The 26,080-nt window shown below is 37.2% G+C and overlaps 1 protein-coding gene across 3 annotated transcripts; it reads left to right on the top strand.

Moving 5' to 3' along the window:
* The first annotated feature begins 888 nt into the window (after positions 1-888).
* Positions 889-24,795, top strand: LOC140154207 (uncharacterized). Of its 3 annotated transcripts, XM_072176812.1 has the most exons (12): positions 889-1,001; positions 7,290-8,703; positions 9,593-9,660; positions 10,666-10,812; positions 12,174-12,517; positions 13,569-13,870; positions 14,515-14,589; positions 15,822-15,940; positions 16,734-16,859; positions 17,415-17,438; positions 19,423-19,543; positions 21,554-24,795. In XM_072176812.1, the coding sequence occupies exons 1-12, from the start codon at positions 906-908 to the stop codon at positions 21,742-21,744; spliced, it is 3,027 nt and encodes a 1,008-aa protein (XP_072032913.1). In that variant the 5' UTR covers positions 889-905; the 3' UTR covers positions 21,745-24,795. The 3 variants fall into 3 exon arrangements, with proteins under 3 accessions (XP_072032913.1, XP_072032927.1, XP_072032921.1); XM_072176826.1 differs by lacking the exon at positions 10,666-10,812; XM_072176820.1 differs by lacking the exon at positions 17,415-17,438.
* Positions 24,796-26,080: the final 1,285 nt, after the last annotated feature.

The following is a 26,080-nucleotide window of genomic DNA, read 5'->3' as shown; positions in this document are numbered from 1 at the left end:
TGTACTTGCCCAATGCTGAAAAACAACCCTTTTCACTTGTTTTTGTACACGAGCATGGTGTCCACCTTGAAATACAACTTATACAAGTGGCATGCCAAAATTCCGGAATTTGATAATTCTAACTAAATAATAAAACTTCATTTGATAATTCTTAATAATGGGAGTTTGAGTTCGAAATTGAAATGTCCTTTTCTATATGCAATCTAACCATTTCTTTTGTTTCTTCTCTGATTTATTGTCATTGGATCGCAACGATTGACAAGCCGTCGTGACTACCCAATGACTCCCTTCTTTCTAAAATTGTATCATCAAAAAAATGAAACAAAATAATCCAGAAACCTTCAAATTATTTCAGCAAATTTCGGAACTTTGGAACATAGTAGCCTACTTCTACTTCTACTGGATCATTGGGCAGACCATTTCAGGTATCGCGCTCAGCGGTGCAACCGTGCAAAACATCACATCTGGTGCAGGAAAAACACAATCACTCCGGTCAAGGAAAGAATGACTCGAAGACGATGGTTGGAGAACGAAGGAAAAATAACTGAGGGTGCATAGGCCTACATGTAACATTGAACATTGAAGACTTGGTGCAGTCGTATGATCCGCAATCCAAACTCCTCTATAGAGATGTGCATCTATTATCTGGAATGAACCATTGCCGAGTTATAGTGATTGTTATTTTTAATTTTAAATGCAATATATTTTTTTAAATATTTACTTTCAACCCCCCCCGCTGTCGGGTGTAGGGTGGTAAAAATATAGCCTGCATTAGATATAAACTCTATCGGAGCGCACATGACTAAGATACAAGTGTTGTATCATGCGTACTATTCAATGAATTAAAACACTACTTTATGACACTCAATTACATCCGGGTACTTCACGATTGCACATTTTGCAAAATGGAAGGTCTCGCAGGATACGGCAGTGATTCTAGCCCAGGAACAGGGGAAAACTCTCCTGCTTTGAAGGCAACTTATAATGAACAGGAGCTTCAGGTAAATTGAGAATATATGTACATTTGTTTGAATTAAATTTCATGCCGAAAAAGTGGCAAATAGTGCTATAAAGCGTAAGAGAAGGTGGGACAATTCTTGACTCGATTCGCGTGAACTGCATAATTCGCCACCCCTTCACCGGTTTACGTTGTCGAATGTCGTTTCATGTAAATATATATATATAAATACAATGAATATCGTCATGGTTTATTGCTTAAAAATAACGAGTGACATTGTACTTGTAAAAAATATGATAAACAGTTTACATCGTATTTTATATTCATTTATTATAGTAATCGTAATTTTAATTTAGGGGGGACACTATTTTTAATAAAAGTCAAGCACTAAGGCTAAGCTTAGCCTTAGTCTTTATTAAAATTAGCAATTTTAAATGGGTGAATCATGTTTTTAACAATGTTACTTGTAATTTTGTGTTAGTATTTTAATGAAATAAGAATCACAAAGTGTTCTGCTATAGACATGATATAGATGTATTTTGAATGGGGTTCATTTTCATGTGATGATGTGAATATATTGTCATCACTAAACCTTCTTACCAAGTTAAAACAGTACGGACATAACGGTGAATTCACCGAGGTCGGTCTATTCAGAGATATCGGTGGATGCAACGATACCATGTCGGTGAATTCTGTTGGTCGGACATCCGGGTATGAACCAGCTGACATTACAATCTCACTGGAGTGAAAACAACATTCGCATTCACTGAACTCTGGAGTGTATCACAAGCTATCACAATATTGTGCCAGGTTCGACTCCCTGCAAATAAAAATATGCGATAAGTTGTTTTCACTCCAATGCAATGCATGAATGGATGTGACGTGGCTAGAGACTGACCGATCAGATCGGGAGCTTCCTAATCGGGCCGATTATTAGCTTATCGGTAGTGATCTGCATCGGCCGATTTTTCCTTCATCCGCCGATGTAATGCACCGATCACCCAATATCATGAAGGTAATTGTTGAAGCTTAACAAGTATTCATTTATTGGTATATTTCTTTCTTTAAATCAAGCGAAATTTAGCAAAAGAACAAGCTTTGTAGGCGATAAACATATATATAAAATCATACCATGATTCAGGCACGCAGCTGAGATAATCAGGTAATTCCCCGCATGCATATGTACAATTGTAGTTCTTACTTCCCGGTTACACACGTGCGTGTCAGATTGGAGAGAGCTACGGGCCGTGTGCAAAACTCAACACTTCCGGGTTACACAAGTGCGTGTCAACTACGGGCGGTGTGCAAAACTCAATACTGACTGTTGAACGTAAACACAATATTAAAATGGGGCGATCGAATGATTCGACGGACTCGGATATCAGGGGGAAAGGTAAATTGAACTTAGAATAATCATGGTCAAATTAAGTATTGTAAATGAGCACGGGAGTGTATTTTTGTGCTCAGAGCATACATAATTATGGTAATACTTTGCGTATCGTACATGTACAAGTACCCTTTCAACATACAGGTGAAATTTACTCATGGCGATGGCAGCCATTGTTTACAATTGGGGAATTGGTAATCGGTGATCGGTGATCGAATCGGCAGATCAAAGAGGGAATTGATCAGCCAATCGGCCGATTCAGATAGGGACCTGATCGGTCAGACACTAGACGTGGCCCCGACCGAGAGAATACACCGATAGTGCAACGCATCATGCTTCCAACTGAGACCACATGGCTTTTAATACCACACACTTTTGTCCTTCATTAAATTGTAGGCCTACCTTTACAGGGGTCGAAATAAGCGATAGCCCGATAGCCATGGCTATTAGATTTTCTGTCGGGCTATTGGGTTTTATCTCCATGTAGCCCGTCGGGCTACAGGGGTTTTCATGCGCGCAGAAAAACGAAAACATGTGAAAGAAAAATAAAAGCTTCGATCTCCAATATTTACGGCCTGTCCAGAAATTATGTAACATAAAATGCAATGTAACAACATTTGTTGAAGTGATGTCACCGTAGCATTGTAACATAATTTTAAAATAGAAATAAAATACACTCCACCGCATAATTACACAGATTGCGATATTGTCTAGAACCACTGCTGCTAAGTTATTGCAGTGCTGAATGATGACACGTACGTGAGTTGGAAAATTTTCTAATTCTAGGGATCGGAAAGAAATGCTTTGTGGGTGGTGTGTAGAGATATGCCATCGGTGAAATACGACACAATGATCGGCCGTAGAAGAAAAAAATGACAAAAAGTTGCCCTTGAATTATGTTTTATAGTCATCATACTCCAGTAATTCAATAAATATCATAATATTTGGCCTAAACTTGAACTCATTTGCAATGAAATGTCATTTTTTATTGAGAAATGCATGGGTTCCATTTGGTGCCAATGGTGTTGAATTCTGCACTTTGCCGAAGTTTAATGCATTTTGTGGAATTCGGCGAACTTTTATGGCATAAAGCAACACTTTTATAGTAAGTAAACTGCTTGGGAACTTTCTTAAAAAGCGAGATAGTTGGTTACAGGCGAGAATTGTGGCGTGAAAAGCGAGATCACATTTTTTGCCGGGCTTTAACTATTTATACCATGAATCTATACCGGTAATTGTAACCAAAATCACAAAATCTGATACCAATTAATTAAAACGGTACATTCAATACTTGACAGATTCGAGATTAACTACCCTTCATTTTAGGATTTGAGCGCATATTTTAACACTTTCAGGGGTTCAGGGGTTCTGAGAAAAACCTAGTGCTACCCCTGATTATGGGGGATAAGGGTTACTCACTAATAACTGAATATTTGAACAAACGATTGGTTTGAATTGTGCAAAAACAATGTCTTTTTTTCAGGGCTATTGAATTTCCTTCAGGGCTATCAGAATAAATGGCTAGATAGCCCGGATGGCTATCAGGAAACGGTCCCTTATTTCTACCCCTGCCTTTACCAGGCTTTAGTAGTTATTCTTAAATTTCACCGATGTAAAAAAATATTTATAGTTGCGTTTTTATGCTGCATGATGAAAAAAATGATGATTTTCAAGTGCAAAACTTTGAATTAATGATTTTGATTTGGTGGCGAAAATCATTTTGTTTGTCTGCTATATCATAATTTTCAGGCTCCATCTTGGAAAGATGTGGGGTCGAAGGTGTAAAGGTTGCAATGCATATGTAAATTAATTAATTTTTAGCCTCATCACTCGGATGCAAATGGATATCATGAAAAAAGTTGTCATGAGGATTCGGAAATCGGCCATTTTGCCGATGACCTGCACATGAATATTGAAATGTAGTGCCGCACATGCGCAGTGGCGATGAAAAACAATTTAAAAAAAAGGCAATTCGCACACCGATTCTGCCGCTGCAATTAACGCGACATTTTAAGGTCGATTTTCTTCACTTACATGTAAAATCATTATTTGCAAAAACCAACATCCAAAATAATAAATTAAATATATTTTGTACTGAATTCAGAAATTTTGTTGAAATTTGTTGCCCGATTCAATGTCATCATGAACGGTGAATCCACCGATGTCGGTGGATCCATCGATCATTGAATTCACCGTTATGCCCATACCGGTACTGAAAATTATGCAAATTTTCTAGCACTGCCCCACTCACTGACTGCATGACATCACGTGCACAGAACTGACGAATGTCACAAATCTTGTGCATAGGATCGGTGAAATTTTTGTAAAATTTGGTAAAAAACACCTCGTGCATATTGTCTGTCTCCATTGAAAAACGGGATCCTCCGCAGTAAAATCCATCAAGTCAGAAAAAATATACCATGTCCCAACAACAAATTATAACCAAAATTACAGAATGAAATTTGAGTATCTTCAGTCAGGATAAAACATTTCACCAAACAAAACACAGCAGAAGCAAAAATTTGTCAAAAGCCATTGCAGGATAAATGCAATGGGAATAAAGAGTCTCCTAGAATGAACAAAATCAGTAATTCTGGTGAATTCAAAATCATTACTTTTGAATTCTTCAAATTTCTGTGCTGTGCAAACACAAATTAGGCTGATGGCACAGCTTTTACTTTTGAGGACTATTAACATTATTGTACATGTTAAATAAAGTGTAGGACTTATAATAATTTGTAGGCTTGTTATCGACAGAGCTACTATGTCGCCAATATTGTCGACAATGAAATTTTTTTAGAGTTTTCCGACAGTCGATAAGAGACTATCACTGTCGACAAAATAGTAATCAATAATAAATCATGCACGAAATTGCACGGCTAGTAGGCCTAATAAGGCCCGGCAAAAACGAGATCTCGCTTTTCACGCTGTGATTCTCGCTATTAACCAACTATCTCGCTTTTTAAAAAAGTTTCCAAGCAGTGCACTTACTATCAAAATGTTGCTTATGCCATAAAAGTTCGCCGAATTCCATTAAAATGCAGTTCCAACTTCGCCAAAGTGCAGAATTCAACAGCATTGCAACCACATGGTCGAGTGAAAAAGCCATGGATTACTCAATAAAAACTGCCATTTCATTTCAAATGAGTTCAAGTTTAGGCCAAATATCATTATATTTATTGAATTACTGGACTATTTTGACTATAAAACATAATTCAAGGTCAACTTTTTGTCACTTTTTTCTTCGATACCGACCGGCCGTCGGTTTATTTACATTGGCCCTGAGCGAAACCCACCTGAGCTATTAATAGCGAACTCGTCATGTCGTAACTCATGGGTCAGTCCATTATTACCGTGTAGGCACTGGGAGGGCAAGCTGATGTTTTAATACTGCTTAAAAGTTAAAAGATGTAATTATATTTCTTGGCCCGCCTATGGATTATTATTTAGCTGTTTTATTTATATAAAAGTGAGATGATACGGCAATGAGTTGATTGGGTTTATGATAACACAGTCACATAGTCATATTGAAGCGAAGTCCTTCCCCAACCACTTTTGAACTGCTTTTTGGGGAGTCCCCTGCACACGTCATTACATCATCGCTGCATGCTTTCACTGTTGAATTAATTTGAACTTGTAAATCATCGTAATAATTCCTCAAAAAGCAAATAAATGAAGCCATCCAACAAGAATAATGTTTGGAAGAAGTCAAATCATTCAAGGGAAATATGGTAGGATAAAGTTTGGCACCGCTCTTACAGGTAACAAGTGCTATTTTAGGGTCATAGAACTCGCCATCGTCGGCCGTCATGGATGCACAAATAACTAAATTCGGAAGCTTTATAAAGACTATATTTTTCACTTGTTTGTCGACAAAAATTTGACGTCGGATTCAGAGTTTTGGCGACATGTTGCCAAAGAAAAATGAAACGATAACAAGCCTAATAATTTGTGATACTTCTGGTGAGTTGTTAATATATTGATATTAATCCGCGATGTTATAAGGCCAGAAAGGTCCGCCTAGCTGATCAAACTATAGTGATTAGTAGTGAGTTGAGAACTTTGTTTACCCGGTACTTCAAATGCACACTGCGCAGCGGGAGGGCTTTGCAGTGCATTTGATTTAATATAAATTTATATGATTTCATTTTTTTCTCTTCTGGGCTTTGTACTTAATTGTAAATTAAGAAGTTTATAAAATTACAAGAACAACATCATTTCTTGCTTTTGAAATTCCTTGTAAATAAGTAAAATATATCGTTAATCATATTTTTTGCTTGAAATATGGTTATAAATATATCCATTTTTACACGGTTAAGGGGGTACTACACCCCTGGCCAATTTTGTGCCTATTTTTGCATTTTTCTCAAAAATTATAGCGCATTGGTGACAATTAAGATATACTTGTTGTCGTTGTAGGGGCAAGGACTACAACTATTGCTCTGAAAATTCAGTAACTCAAGGCAAGTGGTTATAGATTTATTGATCAAATACTGGTTTTCCCTCATTTTTGACTGCAACTTCACAACTGCTGTCTGTGCCGAAATAAAATTTCCAGTGCAGTAGTTGTAGTCCTTGCCCCTATTAATATACATATCTTACTTGTCACCAATGGGCTATAATTTTTGAGAAAAATGCAAAATAGGCACAAAATTGAACAGGGGTGTAGTACCCCCTTAAGTAATGTTATCAAAGCATATTCTAACCTTACAAAAATGTTTATAATGTGCTTGACTCAGCCTCCCAATTGACCTGTCAATGTCCCAACCACACTCATTGAGAGGATGACTTCCTCCCAAATGTAAGTTGTCTGTTTTCAAAATATGCAGAAAGAATGTTTTTTAAATTGTCAAATTTTGATACAGTGCCTGACTCCCGGTTTATGATTATACTATAAATTACTGTCGACCGTCATCGCTTTACATGTTTCCCTTTTCTTTTCAGAAGAAACATCGGAATATGCTTGAAACTCTTGCCAGTAAAGGATTACTCAGAAAGAAAGCAGCACTTCAAATGCAAAAGCCAGCTGATCAAGCCAAGCTTACAACTGATATCAATGACAGTTCGCACCAATTAGGCAATAACGGTGCACAGCTCCATCCTGTACGAATGCAATCAAGTGATTTATTATCTAGGATGGACCCAGGTCACAACCTACAAACTACAGACATGTCTGAATCTCATACAGAGAGAAGAGGTTCTAGATCAAGGTCACCACAAGAAGATGACCAAACATTAGGGCAGTCCCCATCACCAAAGAGGTATAGGTCTCGTTCAAGGTCTCCTTGGGACAAAAAACAAAGATCACCTTCACCAAGAACTCGGAAGAAATCACCCTCCCCTAGGAAAAAGAAAAGTAAGAGTAAGAAACGAAGGCGATCATCCAAAGAGAGAAGTGTTTCACATTCTCCTTCCCCTGATATACATACAGAAATACAGAAGGGTAAGTCTTCTGATTCTCCTGGGTTTAAAGACTTGGCAGGACGATCAAGTAGGACACCGTCTCTATCTCCACCACGATTACAAAAATTGTCTCCCCGTCGTAGTAGATCCAAGTCAATGTCCCCAAAGGAGAGGTGGTCACCACCACATCTTTCACCTCCACGTAGTAGATCACCTACGCCAAGGAGAAAGCACAAGAAGCACAAGCGTGAAAAGAAACACAAACGTAGCAAGTCACGGTCACCTTCTCCAAGGCCATCGCAATCACCAGTAGATCAACACAAAAGGCAGACCTATAGAAGCACTAGCAGATCACCTTCACCTATACACAAAAGGAAACCTCCTTCACCATCAAGGAGAAAGAGATCTTCAAGTCCACCTATTAGAATGGAAAGGTCACCTCCAAGAATACAACTAATGTCCTCACCTAAACATAAGCAATCTCCTCCTCCACTGCACAGAAAATCACAGAGCCCAGCAATTTCACCACAAATACCGCCAAAGTTACCATCTTCTGATGTACCTACAGAACCAACAGTGTCAAAGTCACCACAGAGTGCTTCAAAATCATTTTCACCCAGTTATCATCGCAGGAGTCGATCAGTGAGCGTAGAAAAAACAAAGTTGCCAAAATCACCCTCGGGACGAGGGAGGTCAAGGTCAAAATCACCACTTGGTCGGAGGTCAAAATCAAGATCTCCATCTCTCAAAGGTAAAAAGCGTTCTGTATCGCGCTCCATGTCTAGAAGTAGATCACGATCACGAAGTCCTAAATTGCGCAGAAAGAGACGATCAAGATCTAGAGAGCGCAGGAGATCTGTTTCACCAAAACGAAGACGTAGGTCAAGATCAAGGTCTCCAAGGAGGAAAGGTAGAAGATCAAGGTCTCGTGATAGAAGACGGCGTAGGAGTCCAGGTTAGTGAATTCAAATGTATCAATGATATGGTGCTAAGTTGCATTTTAGCGCCCACAGCGCCATTTTGTTCTGTTTGGGTGCCAAAAAGAAACCTTTCAAACAAGTACATTTGTACAGGGGCGCCCTTCATGGCCCATGCGTGCAAACAAAATTGACCAATGACCATATTAAATTAGTATTTACTAGGCACAAAACAAATTACCATCATTTCAGAAAAATGTCACAAATAAATACTCTAAGAATATCACATCAATCATTCTAAATACCAATCTGTTGAAACAGCATGCAAGTAAAGACTCCCTATTCAAGAAAAATACAGCGCTAATACATTGTATTTTTGGAATTAAACGATTATTATGGTATCCTGTTTTGCCAAATGAAACGTAGTTAAATCCTAATCCTTTAGTTTGTTTTTTAACTGGCAATAAAAGTCAAATTTTAATTTATTTTTTTGTTGCAATTGTAGTCACAAAATTCTAAGACTTGACACAAGTCTAAGCATTGAAAAATTGATTGGCTTATAAGAGTTGGCCCATAATTTTAATATTTTATGTTATGTTTGATAATTGATTCCAAAAATTAGAATGCATAATTTGAAATTGGTCTTTGTACAAGTCTTTGGGCTTGATTGTCACAGCATACATTTTGTACATGTAGGAAAAACACATATGTTTTTGGCCCTTCCAAAAATACATTGTTTTTTGTATACCAAATATTAAAATTTGACTTTCATTGCCAGGAATGCCAGTTAGAACTAACTAAAGGATTACCGTAGGATTTAGTTATGTTTCATTTGACTAAACAGAATGATACTTTTTTAATCAAAAAATTGATGCTGTATTTTTCTGGAATAGGGGTAGATATCTCACATAAATATTTTTCTTGTAGGCCGCAGACGTCGTAGAAGTTACAGTCGCAGTAGAAGTCGCAGTAGAAGCAAGACTCCTCAGAAGAAGGTATGAGAGAATTAACTAAATGAGTTGTGTGTCAGATGATCTGAGTATTACATGTTCTTAACACTCAAACCCCCACCTTAAAGTTTGATAGAAGTTGACAATGAAATGGGTAGGGGAGGGAGACAAGAAATTAATCAGGTGCTGGAAGTTTTGACGTTTGAAATTTTCTGGAAATAGGGACTTATACCATGATGGGAAAGAATCGACTTCATTATAGACCCGTTGGAACAGCTGATCGGAAAGTTGATGCATGTAGAAACCATAAACGCCACAACCAATCACACACTGGCGACAGCATGTTCGATGAGCATGTGGCGTGGTTTGTTTGTTCACACCAGTTACGTATCGTGTACTGTGTGGTCAAATTCGTGTTCCGTACGTGATTGGTTGAATATGTTTTGGTATTCATGTGATCAGCGTTTTCTGAGTCCTCCTGAAAAGGTCTATTGTTTTTTTTATTGACTGTAAACTCAGTTCTAGAATGTGCATTGTTGTAGTTATGTGGTTGCATCCATAGTAAGAAATGGAATGAATATAGTGGTCATGGGCAAGGTGATCAACTTTCTATTGTTACAATTACAGCTTTTATAGTCTTACAAGTGAATCAATTTAACATCAAAATTTAGAGCCAAACCCATGTCTATTATTTTCATCTTGTGTAAAAACATTTGAACAGCAGCAGCTACTACAAAATAAATTGCTACACTTTCTAACTTTGTTGCTAACAGCTGGATGTCATGTAATATTACGTTTGATCTTAACATAAAAGAATGCAATAAATATGTACAAATATAAATGTAATGTATAAAAAGTCCACTTGGCATCAGTTGATCTAGCATTTGTATCAATAGAGGAGAGCCTCTTATTGAGAGGCATAAAAATGTGTTAATTTGAAACAAATGTTAGATTACCTAATGCCCTTTGAACTGTTTATACAGTGGTAAGTACCTACCTTCATGTTAGTTCACAATTATAACACAATTTGATGTGCCAAAATACATTCAGCTTGGCACGAGTCAAGAGACGCTGCCACAACCAACATCACCGTCTGTACTAAACCAGCGACCGGGGGGCCCGGTTGCTGATGTCAACTCCATGATGGGTGGCCCCCAGAAGGGACAGACACTACGCGAGAAATCACCATCGTCTAAGGTGAATATTACTTACATGTAGGGTCCTTCATATTTTAGCCATCATGGTAAGAAATGGCTGTCTTGTTACTTTCTATATCAGTTCTTTATTTCCATTGTATTTGTCATGTAAACATATGACAGGTGTGTCAGGGAACAAACGAAAAGTTCGATAACATCCTATAAACGAAAGTGCTTTTGTTCGGAGGCTGACCCCTCCCTCCCTTTAACGTAAGTTTGAAATGTTAAAAATTACAACCCAAAAGATTGTTTTTGATCATTATTCACACTAGCTTTTTACAAGTACATATATAATCAGCCTTTTTGGCCCCTCCCCTCCTGATGAAAGGACTTTGGTTTATAGGACATCATCAAACTTTTGGTTTGTTCCCTTAGATTGCCATGAACTCTTGTCCAAATTCCTGAATAATGTTAGCCACTTAATTTCTATTTTCATTGATACTGGTTCCACTACCTTACAGATGTTGTGTCCACTCTCTTTCACCTATCTGACCTCTCTTACCAACTGCCTTTCCCATTCAACTTTTAAAAAAATCAAAATTAAATCCAAAAGGCAAGTCTCTACCTGGATACAACTTTTTTTAAACCAATTTAACAACTGTATTGTATGTCACTTGTCATCAGGTTTTATCTGTACAGAGTTTGAAATATTTCAAAAATGAACAGTAGTTTAATGGCGAGGATGCTCCGACTCAAAACATTAATATTTGCATGCCATAGAAACCACAGATTTTACCTCAAGTTGATGAAATCCTATCAATCCATATATTTAAATGAGAGTATTCAATGTCCTTAGATTTATTTGTGTGCTACTTTTGTGCAATGTGTGTCAGGATGAATTCTATCCTATGAAATATGAAACAGTCTTAAATTTATGGGATAGAAATCAAGACAGATGTATGTGTTTATAAACAGGTTGAGGAATTTAGTATCCATTTGTATCCAGTGTTCTTTTCTCAAATTCAAAAATTGAATTGTCTTTTTATAGTTTTTGAAAAGTAACATCCTTATACGATGATCAGCATGTTATAGGCAAGAATTATTTTTGTTTTGGTCTTGCGCGTGTCAATTAAGTCCCAAAGAACTAAGCCTGCATAAATTCACAAAAGCGTGCATCAGTCACACAATAGGCAAAGCGGAGGTGCTGCGCCAGCTGTGTGCATGATTTAATGAGTCCCACCTATTACGAGCTGATCATACTATAGTTGGGTGGAAAAGAACCCTGGAGCCATCAATGGTCTTAAAGGTGTATCATCAGTAGGCATTTTACTATGATGCAAAAGCCATCATATATTATCTTGATGATACTAACATGTTTTGTGTGGCTATTTTCCTGAAAGAGCACCGTTCTTCCCACACTAGGCACACCGACCAACCTCTCCATCGCCGGACAGAAAAAGGTCAAGATCTCGGAGCAGTGAGGCCAGCCATCCATCTAGGGGAAAACAGCAATCACCTGCACGCTCCGCTGGTAGCCGTTCTCCATCACCAACCAAGTCAGTGTCTCCTTCAAAACGGCCATCGAGAAGCCGTTCGCCATCGCCAAGTAAGTCGGTGTCTCCATCAAAGCGACGATCAAGGAGTCGGTCTCGTTCTAGAGGAAAGAAACGATCCCCATCAAGATCAAGATCACGCTCTCCACGCAGAAGGCGATCGAGATCTCCAGTTCGGAGACGATCAAGGTCACCCAGAAGACGCCGTTCAAGGTATGAATAAATGAATTGTACTTAAATATGTTAAAAAAGAAAGATTTAGCCTTCCGCTATGAATGTGACGAACGCCATTCGAACCTAATACCTATAGATTTATATCTTCCGCTCTTCTCCAACGTGCCTCTTTAGCTCAGTTGGTTAGAGCGTCGTGCTAGTTAATAGTTATACGAAGGTCGCCGGTTCGAATCCAGCCGGATGCACTGGTTTTTTCCAACGTTTATGTGCACTGGCCTACTCTGGGGAAAGATTAAAATTTGTTCATCCTATTAACCCAGAGAACTAACTTCTAAGTATAATAATTTTCAGAAAGATTTAAAGTTTGTCAATTAAAATTGTTTAAGTCTAGGGCTATATGGTAAATTGAATTGCTCAATAGGTTTCTATAAAGAGTATCCATAATACACATCCAATAATATTATCAGGATTAGCTCCGATTTCTTCAGGACTTAACTGAATGTGGTTTGTGCGTGTTGACTCTGACTGCCCCTTGTCTATGGGCTGGCCTTGGCCTAATGATATACAAATAGATTGCCCCTGATCTGTTTAAGATACAGGCTACTGCAAACATACATATAATCGACTTCCCCTTGTCAAGTGATAAGTGATTTAAATGGTAACTCTGGTCATCACGATGGTGTAAAAAAATGCAACTAGAACCTATCTTTCAACTGATCATAAAGTAACCTTTCCATCAGGAGGTTTTAAAGAAAAAAACTGATCATGCACGACCACAGTAAACAAAAACACCACAAGCAGTCAAACTGGCGACAGAGTGTTAGATGAGTGCATCCATAGTATGATTGTTCAATATGCTGCTCTAATTTGAAGCAGCATATTGAACATGTTGCCCACTGCTTAGTCGAATATGTGGTCAAATTGCTAGAAATTGATTGGTTGAATATATGTTGGCACGCAACATCTTTCTGACTAAATACCAAGGATAAGCTGTTGAAACGGTCTGTAGTGTATATTGCAAACTTGCAAAGATTGCTTGCACAAAATATTGTATGAAATGTTTATGGTGTTCGTACATTTGTGTCTGTAGGTCTCGATCTCCAAAGAGAAGAAGACGGTCCCGATCACCATACCGGCGCCGCTCACCACGTCGCAGGCGGTCCCGTTCTCGATCACCACATCGCAGAAGACGTTCCCGCTCAAGGTCCCGTTCCCCTCGTTTCAGACGAAGGGTACGTTCTCGTTCTCCACCTGTGAGACGTACTGGCGATTCTGCACTAGATGCCCAGGAAGCACTTGCAAGGCGTTTAGAAAGAGCTGCCAAGCTACAGAAGGCTAGAGAACGTAGAGAAAAGGAAATCGGATATCAGAAGGAAAAAGAAGATACAAAAGGTACAAAAATAAATCAACCAAGAGGAGTCATGGTGTGCAACTTATTATCTTTTTGTTTTTTTAATTCAACTGTGGTCTGGTTACTCGCTGGGGATCATCGATCTCGCATGTGTCAACCATCTACCATCTTGTTGTCATTACTGTTGATAAGCCAATCAGCATGATTGTTTATCATTTTTGTGTTCATGCTTGTATACGATTGACGCACATTGTATACCACAACAGAATTATAAGTTGACTTGTATACATGTTGATGAAACTTCCAGGATAGACCAGCAGGAAACATTAAAATGTCTTTTCTATGAAAACATGGATATTTGCCAGCGAAGTGGCTACATAACTTCTTGGTAACTGCACGCACCTTTTGGAATTGGAAGTACATGCCATAGACTTTGTGTTGTGATCATTTTGATCATGGTGTAGAACTCAAAAGCATGATCCAGTTGACATATTGATAATCGGATTACACATAACACTTTGCTGGCGAATTGTAATGATATTTATTTAGTTTGGAATGAAAACAAGTTTATTTTCAGGAACCATTATAATGGAGAGCAATAATCACACTTTTCAACTTGATGCAAACTAAGTAAGTTTTAACACAACATTATTGTAATACTATGCTGATTTGTGTTTCCTTTCAGAATCACAAGTTGAAAAAGAAGTTTCTGCAGCAGCTGCAAAGTCCATTCTTGATCCTAAAGCAATTGCAGCACAAAGTAAGCATCCATTGAATAAAAACTGGTGTACTATTTGTTTGTATTATCTTCACTGCATGTAAGAATGTATGAATGAAAGATTGGTTCTAAATACACATTAATTTCTTGAAAGTGTACAAAATCATTTGAAAAACTTTCTGTAATTGTAAACTTAGCAACAGTATATTATTGGTCGAAAGTTCAAATCAACTTTTTCCATGTTGAATACTATCAAGCAATAAAAAAAAATGTATGACATATTTTAAACTTGTGACCTCCATGTCTAGCTCACTTCATCATTTGCCTGATGTCACAACAGCATCTTTTCCCTGAACAAAGATAAAAAGTATTTCTGTCATGTATTTGTTGTTTATTACATATTCAATGACCAATTATGGGTGGTAAATGGCATTTATTTGCCTATTTTTGCATTTTACAATATACAGTAAGCCAAAAAATTAAGGTACCAGTTATGTTCACCCCCTGTATATCCTAAACAAAGATTAATATGTCATAATTGGAACCAGAAGCCAACAGCTGAATCTTTTAGCTCGAATTTAAGACCTCATTTGTTGAAATAGGTCAAGAAATAAAGACACGACAATCCAAAAACCCAAGGAAGATGCCAATTTTAAAGTTGCAGTTTGCTCCATTACATGCCATATTGATTTGTACACAACGCGTATCGCTAACAAGAGAACTAGCGCCGTGCTTCTATTGATTAGCATGTTAAAACTAGCGTCGTTCTTTCATTGATTAGAACATTAGTGCAACTTTTGCTTTTGTTTCTTCATTAGGTTTTAGATCACGGTTTCTTTAATTCTCAACCAATTTCAACAAATAAGGTCTTAAACCAGAGCTAATGAGTACAGGTATTGGCTGCTTGATTTAATTTTGACATATTTGTCTTTATTTAGGATATACAGGGGTAAACATAACTGGTACCTACATTTTTTGGCTTACTGTATTATAGTGTTCAGATAGAATACAAAGGGAGATTGAATTTGTAAGTTTTGGAGAACTTCAATTTTTCTTCATACTGGTGCTATGTGTAGTCCATGGCACCTGTATAGCCTTTGAAAAATGCAACTTAGTTTGTATTCATAACAATTCATAACCATGGTCCTTGATCCAATGCATCAATAATGAACCCGAATGTTTTAAAAAATGACTTGTATATATTGACACACAACCGCTTCATTTGAAATTATAACTCGTGCATTTTATCCTGCATCCCTATTTTAACATTACAGAAGCAGCAGCAGTCGCAGCCCAGTTGGCTGCAGCAGCTAACCCTGTGGCCTTTGCATCCGCATCTACCGTAGACCCAACAGTTGCCGCTGCAGCAGCTGCCGCCGCAATGCAAGCAAAGGTATGTATTGAAATAGGTGAAAGTTGTCTTGATTTTCATATCAACATGGCTGAAAATCAGAAGTGTCCAAATCTATATACCATATTTGATTGTGATGTGCGGGGCGCTAAAAAGTGTACTTCTTTATTTTGGAAAAGAACTGAATTGGAACGGTTATATATGGCATCTGATTTGAACGTTATTTTGGGGTGGGTCCCTAAAAACAAGAGTAAACCGATTCCTTCAAACGTAACAGTTAAACTGGCATAAGCCATCACATGGCATACTATTATGGAGTAAGTGAAGGAAAGTTCCAAGGGCCAAGAATAGTGCCTTAACCCCTATTACATTGAATTGATCATGTGTTATATTGCTTCGTTGTATACTTCATTATCATTTTTGTTTTCTACTCACGTGTTATCTATGTAGTGTAGTTATCTACAGCTTGGCTTTTAAAAAAAATTGTGTTTTATGATTCTAATTTCATCTTCTGTTTGATATTTGTAAGCAGTATATTGCTGTTTTTTATTCAAAATTGTTGTCTGGTTAAACTTATTTTGCTTTATTGCTTATGCCGTCACTTTGAACATTTCACTTTGCATGTATTTTTCCGTGCAATACCTTTTGTGCATTGTTCATCGTGTGCCTATTTCATTTGTTTCTTATTTCTTAATGATGTATATTTATATTTTAATGGGTATTTTGTTTTTACGTACACATGTTTTAATTGTAAAGCGCCTTGTGGTCTTTGATGTAATGCGCTATATAAGAATAAATTATTATTATTATTATTATAACTACTTTCTTACTGCAGGTATTAGCAGAGACTGGTATAGCTGTGCCTAGTTACTACAACCCGCTCGCTGTCAACCCACTTCAATATGCAGAACAAATGCGTAAGAGGAAGCTACTGTGGGGAGGAAAGAAGGACGAGGTAAATGTAAGTTGCAACCAATTATTAGTAACCTCCTGGCTTGAAATGCTGAAGAGGGATATTTAGGGATTCAAGTTTACTGCAGTTGCAAGATTGTGTTTCATATGGCAATTTACAATTCATAGATGAGCCTTGATACTACAGTCTCTGGCAGAGAAAAAGAGCACTTCTTCACATTTTGAGAGCATGCACAGTGTAAACACAGAAGTGGGGTTCTGATTGGCTGATTCAATTGTCTGACAATCATAACAACAAACCAAGAATCTGATTGGCTGATTACGTGTCAAAGCGTTGGTTGGCGTAGAACGGCACTTACGGAACATAAAGCGCAGTGTATGTCGCTCATTAATAGGGCGCTCGCGTCTTTTGGAGCAGAAGACTGCCATGTTACTCTGGAAGCTAGTGTAGATGACATTCTTCTATGTTTAAAAAAATGTGGACATTTTATGAAATCCTTAACATTTGTAAAAAAAGTTCTTTAACTTGTAAGTCTAGGGAAATAGTGGTCATTGAGGATGCTATAACCAAAGATTTCAATAACCTGTTTATTTTTTCCCACAGCATGGTGGATCTAGAGGGACCCAGGTATGCAATTCTATATTCTCACCCTAAAAATTATATATCCTATTGTACCATAGTGCTTAGGGGAAAAGTATGTTGAAAAATATTCAAGCCATTTCAAGAACATACGTTACGCAAGCTTATCCAAAGGCCTAAGGTGAGGTAGCACAAATAGACTGCTCTAGCAGCAGGGTGGCTCGATTTGGCGCTGGCTGTACTGTCTGGCTGCATTAGTTCCCAGCTTGGCTTCAACCTGGGTGGTCAATGTATTTTGAAGGCTGCAGCCAGAGCAGGCCATTTGGTGTTGGGTTGCATGAGAATTATATCTGCTTGGGTAAATAATGTGGTTTGCTTATTTGCTGTACAATATTAACCATTAGGATTTGTGGTTTCTGTGGGCTATTTACTATTTGAACAATAAGCTTTTTGTGCCTTAGATTCACTGTGACTAGTATATGGGCCACACCGCCACAAGGTTTGTGGTAACAACACACTATTAGTTGGCGCAGCTGAATGCAGGTAGCGGGGCTAACCTTGAGTTGGTTTCATGTGGCTTCGCTCAGATTAGAGCACAGCCAATTTGTGCTCTTGTGCCTAAAAAAGAACAAAAATTATAGATTTCCTGCAATTTTTATTTAATTTCAAGCTTTGACCAATGTTAGCAAATTTATTTTGATGCAACAATATTTTTATCTCCAACTATAACTTGTCTAGGACAATAACTTGAGGGTAGACGCGGTATTGTTGGACGAAGCAGCCAAAAAATTGATTTTCATTACTTAAATCAATAAAATGTTGAAAAATAACATGTTGATGTTTTGCAAAAGTTCATTCTACAAATCATATACTTTGAAAACTTTTGATTTATTGTTGTTAATGAGTTATGTACGTTTTACAAAAGTGTTGTTGTTTCAGCCCTCTTTACAACATAACTCAAGAATCACAGGACCTACAAAAGTATATCTGTGATATTTGAATTCTACACATTCGCTATGAAATGATCAATGCAATTTTTTGCCAAAGCTCACTACCATTCGCAAGATGCTGTGAACTACCAAATCTCAACAGTTTAAAATAGTTGCTAACCTTAATAGCACTCTATCTCTCTCTGCAACCAATAGAGTGGATGGGTGCAAAGCTGGTCATGAATATGCATCTATGATGATCTACTATGAATGGATGTTTTGAGTGATGTCATTACCACTATTTAAGTGGCAGTGACATTCATAAAGTAAAATTAATTTGCATCAAAAATAAAATGCTGATTTGTGATTTTCTGTGAAATCGGAAATCTAAACTTCCAATAATTTTAGTCCTTGGATAAGATTATGTTCTTGAAATGACCTGCATATGTTTGCTTACCAGACTTTCTATTAAGAAAGAAAGCAATTTTGATGACAGTTTGCTACACAAGCTTTCAGTAAGAACATCCTCCCTTGCTCAGATTAACATGCGCACCCTGTTAATGAGCGACATAGGTGGGCTTTATAACCACTATGCGATCCTTCATGAGGCCCAAACGCAGCTTTAACACATAATCAGCCAATCCGATTACTGGTCTGTTATGATTGTGCTATCTGTGAGACAATTACACTGTGTATGCATTAAGTTAAACAAAGGCCCTTCTTTGCAAGCAATTGTAATAATTTGCAAATTTGGTTTTAAAAAGAATTTGTCTTGCAAATGCAGTCTGATCTGATTATACTCGAGCAGTGGCGGCGCTATGGGGGGCCCCACACTTTCAAGACAAAATTACACAAATTTCCCCTTTTTGCATCAGGTTTTGGCAAAATTTGTTGATTTTTCCCCCCACCCTGAAATTCACATTGCCTGCCAATGCCCCCTCCCCCGAAAAAATCCTGGTGCCGCAATCCCCTTTTTGTTTAAGGTAATCCTCATTCCCTTAATAGGAGTTGGTTCACGTTATTTTGTTTTTCCCTTGCCTTCATATCATGGTTGCATTTTTATAACATAGCCTTTTCGGATGATATTTTTTGCCCATCTATAGCAAGAAGAAAAGCCAGCAGAGAGCAGCAATAAATGGGAAAAGACCGCTTTCCAAGATGATGCAACCCAGGCCAAATTCAGACGTCTTATGGGAATCAAGGAAGGTGGCGCAGAACATCTATGTAAGTCTTGTATTTGTAATTTAACTGCCAAATGCATAGCAGGTGCTATAACTTACAAAAAATATTGCAAATAGAAATAGGGAAATTGTAGTTACAAATAATTGCAATTGAAACATAGCAGGGGCAGAGTGTACCAAACTTGCAATATGTGCCTGTGTTAATACACGGCAGTGGTGTGCACAGAATTCCATGAGTCAGGGCCAGATGCTGCCTCCCTGACTGACATGAGAAATAAAAGCACTGGTGCATATATCAGAATGGCAAGCACCTTAGCATGAAGCCCAGGGTTTACAGCTGACCTGATCTCGTAATGACTTTTCCTGAACAAATTGTGCACATTGCAAAAATATGACTGTGAGAGTTCAGATTAAAATCTGAATTCAGACTTTTTGATCTTAATTTTTATCTCTTTTTCTTCACTTCCTCTGTACAAAAGTATAGGAGCTTTCCAAATTTCATAGTTTTTCAGACTTTTTTTTTATCTGTGGTCACTCACACCCCTGCATAATCAAGTTCAATTTTGGTCTCTCAACAGTTGCATAATGACTATTTATGTTGTGTGTGTACTTCATGAGGAGTAAGCTTAAAGAATTTGATATTTTAGTTAAGGTCATTTACAAGGATCAGATTATATCTGTGGCCATTTCTGTGTTGACCTAAAATGGGTAGATAACTTGAAATTGCTATATCTTCTAATCAAATCCACTGATATTCAATTTATCTGTGGAAGCCTGGAAGGTAACATATTAGGGTCTCTCAGGATGAAGTTCTTATTAAATTTAATCATTTAAAATCCCCCTGAACATTATCCAATCTGACCAGTGGCAAAACCTTTTTGGGTATTAATGTTGTTTCTTATAAGTTTCTGGAAGGGGGGAAAAGTAAGGTGTTGCCGGTGTGCAAGCACACTATTCATATCGAAACCTTTGGGGAACTAAGATTTTCCGAGCTATTCCACGCTTGAACTCCTTTAGAAACACGGGCTAAAACCGGGTCTTTTTTTTTACATCTCTTGCCACCGAAACATAATTTGTAGTGATATAACCTGGATTTGCTAGTTACATGGAGCTAATACTGTGATCTTTTGATTTTTTCAAAAATAAACATGCACAAAACTTGTTTAGACTCGCGTATCTAGGGGTAAACTTTTTATTTTTAGTCAAAAATCGCGAAAATTTCAGTGTAAATTTTGAGTTTCACGAAAAACCGGGAGCTTCTAGTCAGCATCTATTCACCAGAAAAATAAACAGCGCCATCTAATCACTTGGATCTCTTGAGTAAAATTTCTTAAAAGTGACCGCTTTCCATTGATGTAACATTCATTTTGGTGGCTTCAGATTAAGACTCGCGTGTGTTCAAGAAAGAAAACATCGTGAATTCGAAGTCTGACTGAAATCTAGTCATCAGGCCGTCATATCCTAGTCTTTTGCACAGACCTAAACATTTCGACGCACTGAATGCGCAAAGCCAATCGATCAGAAAGTTGAAGAGGTTAAGTGAGCTATTGTGCATAACGTGGACAAGCTTCTTTGCAAAGTTTGTGTAGATTCTATCGTATTTGTGGCCAAATTGTAATTAAATTTTTTTATTTTTTTATTATTCTGTAACCACAGTATTGTAAAATAAGTATACAGAATAAAGGTGTCGTATTTGTTTGCAATAAAACACAATATAAAGTGGTTAAAATAGCGATAAACGAGTCGTATGTCAAAATAAAAAATTCGACCGATAGTATCATAGGTTTCAGTGCTTCATTGACAGTATCGATCTGTGTTCACTATGCGTGACCTGTGCGTTCAGGCCAATTTTGATAGGGCCCTTTTCACTAAAAAGGTTTCCATATGCAGTAGTTTATACTAGGATTATACTCATGATTGGTTATCATATCGAAGTCATAAAAGCTATCTAGGTGAAATTCTGTTAAAATTGCACTAATAACGTACAATTATCAAGATTTAGTTTACAGATTTGCGTGACTTGATTCATTTTGTTTTGATGTTTACCTCACAGCGAATGATGAACGTACCAAACAGCAACAAGAAGAAGAAAGAATCAGACTGTTTCAGAAGTTGGACTATGAATATGAAGTGGCTCGGGTTAAAACTCACACTCAGCGTGGTTTGGGTCTTGGGTTCGGTTCCAATTTCGGAGCACCGCATCCTGGCCCAAGTCAACCACAACCAGGACCAGAGCAAAAGTAAGGCATCCACCCAGTACATCAGTTGGTCTTAGGCTCAGTTTCTATTTCATGGGTGTTGCCAATCGTAAACCATCCAGTCATGCACCTGTCAGTCTCATTGTCAGCTGCAATATCACTGTGTAAGACTTAATATTAGAGATTGATATCTAGTTGCAGTGATGAGGCACACCTGTTAGCCCGGGGGTGGGGGGTGGGGGCACTTGGATTCCAAGGTGGATATCATTCTCATGTTCAGACCTTGAACATGTATTTTCTAAAGGTTCCATAATACCCTAAAAACAAGTATTTTGGTCGTGATTTACTACCCAAAATAGCGGAAAACAATCATTACTTGACATTTTTTTATTTGAAGTCCTATCAAACTTACATTTTCTTCCAATCACAATGTTTTTGACACCCAATTGATGTACGCGTTTGCATAGGTTGCCCTGGAAAAACCACCCTTATTACATGTATTTTTCCATTAGCATGATATCCAAATCAGAATATAGGGGTTTTTTTTTTGTGACTGGAGAGATAACTACCTCAAGATGAGGACACTTAGCTCAAGGTCTTGTTGATTGCTGGTATGAAGGAATTGAGGTTGATATCAATGTTGTACAGTTCATATTGTCAGTCCTCAAGTGTGCATATACCGTATTTACTCTATCAAACTCACCGGGGCATTGCATTTTCCAAAATGGGAGGGGCGGCGTTTATTAGAGGTCATTTTTACAACAATAAATACTGAAAAAAAGTTGTTAGGTAAGCTTGAAAATCACGGCCAAATGACAAACTATGAACTTAAGCCTCCAGCATACTTTCTTGCCGCTGCGGCAAGCGGCAGGGCGTTTCAACCAATGACAAGCCTTGATTGTGTCCGTTTGTCTGCAATACGCGTGCGCCACGCCGCTCAGCAGCAAGCGGCAGCCTAGTATGAAACCAGCATTAAGATTAATGACTTCCGGTGGAACTGGTTCACTTCCGGGTATGTCGATATCATTTTAAACCGGTACCCGATAGTGTATGGACTGTTGTAAGCTTACTTACACAAGATAGCATGGACATTTCAGCATTTTTTAAACATCTTGGTTGACAAAAATAGTGGGGGGCATTTAATTGAAGCGAACGACTAATAGAGTAAATATGGTAGGTTTCAATGTAGGTTGTGCTACAGATTAGGGTAATTTGTAAATGATGACTTCTGTAGATTTAATGTAAACATTTTTCCATCATATTTATTAAGGTAAACCAGCAGAATTGAAAATTCGCTAAGGTATAAAGTTTAACTGATACCGAATAAAGACAATTATAATTTGGTGCATCTGGACTTACTATTTTTGAAAGTTATGGTATCGCGTCTCATGGAAAAACTCATCATCCGGCTGGCTAGTCTTAGATGAGATGTCATACGGTAGCTATCAATAATAGAAAGTCCAGATAAACTGAATAAACTGATGATTGAGAACATTCACAAATATATTGTAACTTATACTGATTTTTGCTTTGTGAAAAAATGTTTGTCTGCTCATTGTAATCTTTTTTACATGCATTCTTATAACTGTACAGTTTATATTCGTTACTTGCGGACTTTGTAAGAATGGTGTAGATAATTATGTTATCATACTGGTGTGTTTATGTTCAAAGAAAAGAACAATACCCGTGCATGGCTTGTACATAATATCTCTCTTCTCTGTAGGATTCTTTGATAATGTAGTTACAGTGTATCAAAGCAAAATGTGTACTATATGTTAAGATTCACACTGTTGTACAATAACATTCATAAGAATGTTGTGAACTAGTTTCAAAATATGCACTACTAAATGGTCTCTAATTTTGACCCTGAAATTAACAAGTGAAATTAGTGAAGAACAGATCAAGTCTGTAGTTTCTGAATCTGCTTGATTTTAAGCTTTTTGGTTTGGAATCGGTAAAAATCCACTTCATTTGCTGATCTAGTGAACTGATTAATCATTTTATGCAAAAACAATGTTTATGCTTCATAATATCCTGTTACAACAGCAATTAGCTAATATCTCATATTTTACTGCCACAGTGTGAGTGTAAGTTGAATGGCATTAGTATTAATGTTGATACTTTAATTGGTTTGTTTTTTCATTGAGTCTTGGACATGGAATAAAAACAACTACTAGTCTCATTTTGAGCTAGGGATTTAAAACTGTTCAAAACAAACTGATTGCTTCATCCTGTGTTAAATGTTGATATATAGAGCATTATTAGCATGTGCAGGGAGGCAAGGATTTCACTTCAAAGCTATAGGGACAACATTGGTAAAGGATTTACTCACAATTTCAAGTTTGGTAGCAGTATGCAAACAGTGCAATTTATGCTCAGCTTTGCCAATAATTTGATATCTTTGCCAAATTATTTTTTGATTGAAAATCTTATTTGGATATGCTAATTCTTTTTTGTAGAGTGTTATCAAATGGATATAAATTCTTAATTTGATTAGGAATATTATTATTTAAGTCCCCAGGAATTTGGGTTAACCCTTTAATTGACTCTTGATTTGAATTATGAATTTATAAGTAAACTTGATTTGATTTTCATTATGTTCTGTATCATATTATACATATACCCAATTGGTTTTTGCTTTTTCTACTGCCTGCTTTTTAATTTGTGCATAGTTATTAATATGTTTTTTGTATATATTCCTTAATGTGTTTCCTATGCCTTTGAGTGCTTGAATGACTAAAAGGTGGCCAATTTGAATTGATAGGTATTGGAGGGGTCCAAAGTAAAAGTTAATTTCAACAGCTACCAGTATTAAGAACTAGTTGCAGCCAGTGGTGTACTATTGGTACATATGTTTGAATGTAAAATGATGAAACACAGGACAATTTTTTTTTTCAATACTTCATATAAACAAGCATACTGGTGTATTATATCTTCCAAAGACTAAGCTGATTGTTGTGGTTGGACATTGAAATTATATGTGTACATCCATATCAAAAAAGATGCACTTGTCTTATTTCACATAATAGCTAGGAATAAATAACAGACTCATCTCCAAAGTGGAGGTCACTTCAAATCATCCCCAAGTCACATAGTTACGGAAGTCACATGGTTTAGGAATACAGATAACATTCCGTAACTATGTGACTTTGGGATGATTTGAAGTGACCTCCACTTGAGATGAGTCAGGTATTTATTCCTAGCTATTGTGTGAAATGAGACACATGTAGCAGCCGACAAGTGTATTGTTTTGATATGAATGTACACATATTATCTTCAAGACAAAGTAATTGAATTTATTCTGAAGTTGAAAACTCCAATTAAATGAATTTTTGTGTGAATTTCATGTGAAATAAAACTTGTAATCTTATAGATTGTTATAATATCTACATTTGCTGTGGAATTATGTGATAAATATCAGTACAAGAAAAATGTAAATATATAAATGTAGCTAGTATTAAATAGAAAACTGGTGACAGCTGAAATTTGTCAACTGTGTTGGTATTATTTATCAGTTGTGGCGTTTATCAGTTGTTGCTGATGATAAGATGAATTAACGTCACGGCTGTGTCTTTTTTCTTACAGGTTCTTTCTTTCTTTCTTTCTTTCTTTCTTTCTTTCTTTCTTTCTTTCTTTCTTTCTTTCTTTCTTATTCTTCTGTCAACCATTACATTTGCTCTAGCACTCACACACTTACATCTATTTTGACCTAACTTGGTCACAATGATCATTGACCATGCCCCTACATGTCACATGAAACTTGTGGGGTCAAAGGTCACGCAGGGGTCATAGGGGTCAAAAACGTGATTTCAACTAAAAATGCATCTTCTCCCACAACTTACGTAGGACAGTGACGCCACTAGCACAGTTGCATTGTTATCATCCAGTGTCTATATGGTGTACACAGATTTGGGGTCAAAGGTCATTAAGGGGTCACTTCCGGTATAAAACGAAATACCTTCAAAAAATTTTATTAGCTAAACAAAATATAGGGCAGTAACGGAATGTTCACATCTGATTTGCAGTTACCTAGTGTATATGTGATATTTTTTTTATATGGGTCAAAGGTCATTAAGGGGTCACTTCCGGTATAAAACGAATAACCTTTAAAATGCATTTTCTCCCACAAATTACGTAGGACAGTGACGCCACTTGCACACATGTATTGTAATTACCTAGTGTCTATAGGGTGTACACAGATTTGGGGTCAAAGGTCATTAAGGGGTCACTTCCGGTATAAAACGAAATACTTATAAAATGCATCTTCTTTCACAAATTACGTAGGACAGTGATACCACTTGCACACATGCATTGGTGTTACCCAGTGTATATGGGGTGTACACAGATTTGGGGTCAAAGGTCATAAAGGGGTCACTTCCGGT

This window comes from Amphiura filiformis, chromosome 1 (genome assembly GCF_039555335.1).
Source record: "Amphiura filiformis chromosome 1, Afil_fr2py, whole genome shotgun sequence".
NCBI lineage: Eukaryota > Metazoa > Echinodermata > Ophiuroidea > Amphilepidida > Amphiuridae > Amphiura > Amphiura filiformis.
Note: the sequence above shows the minus strand (reverse complement) of the source record. Positions and strands in the feature narration are given on the sequence as shown.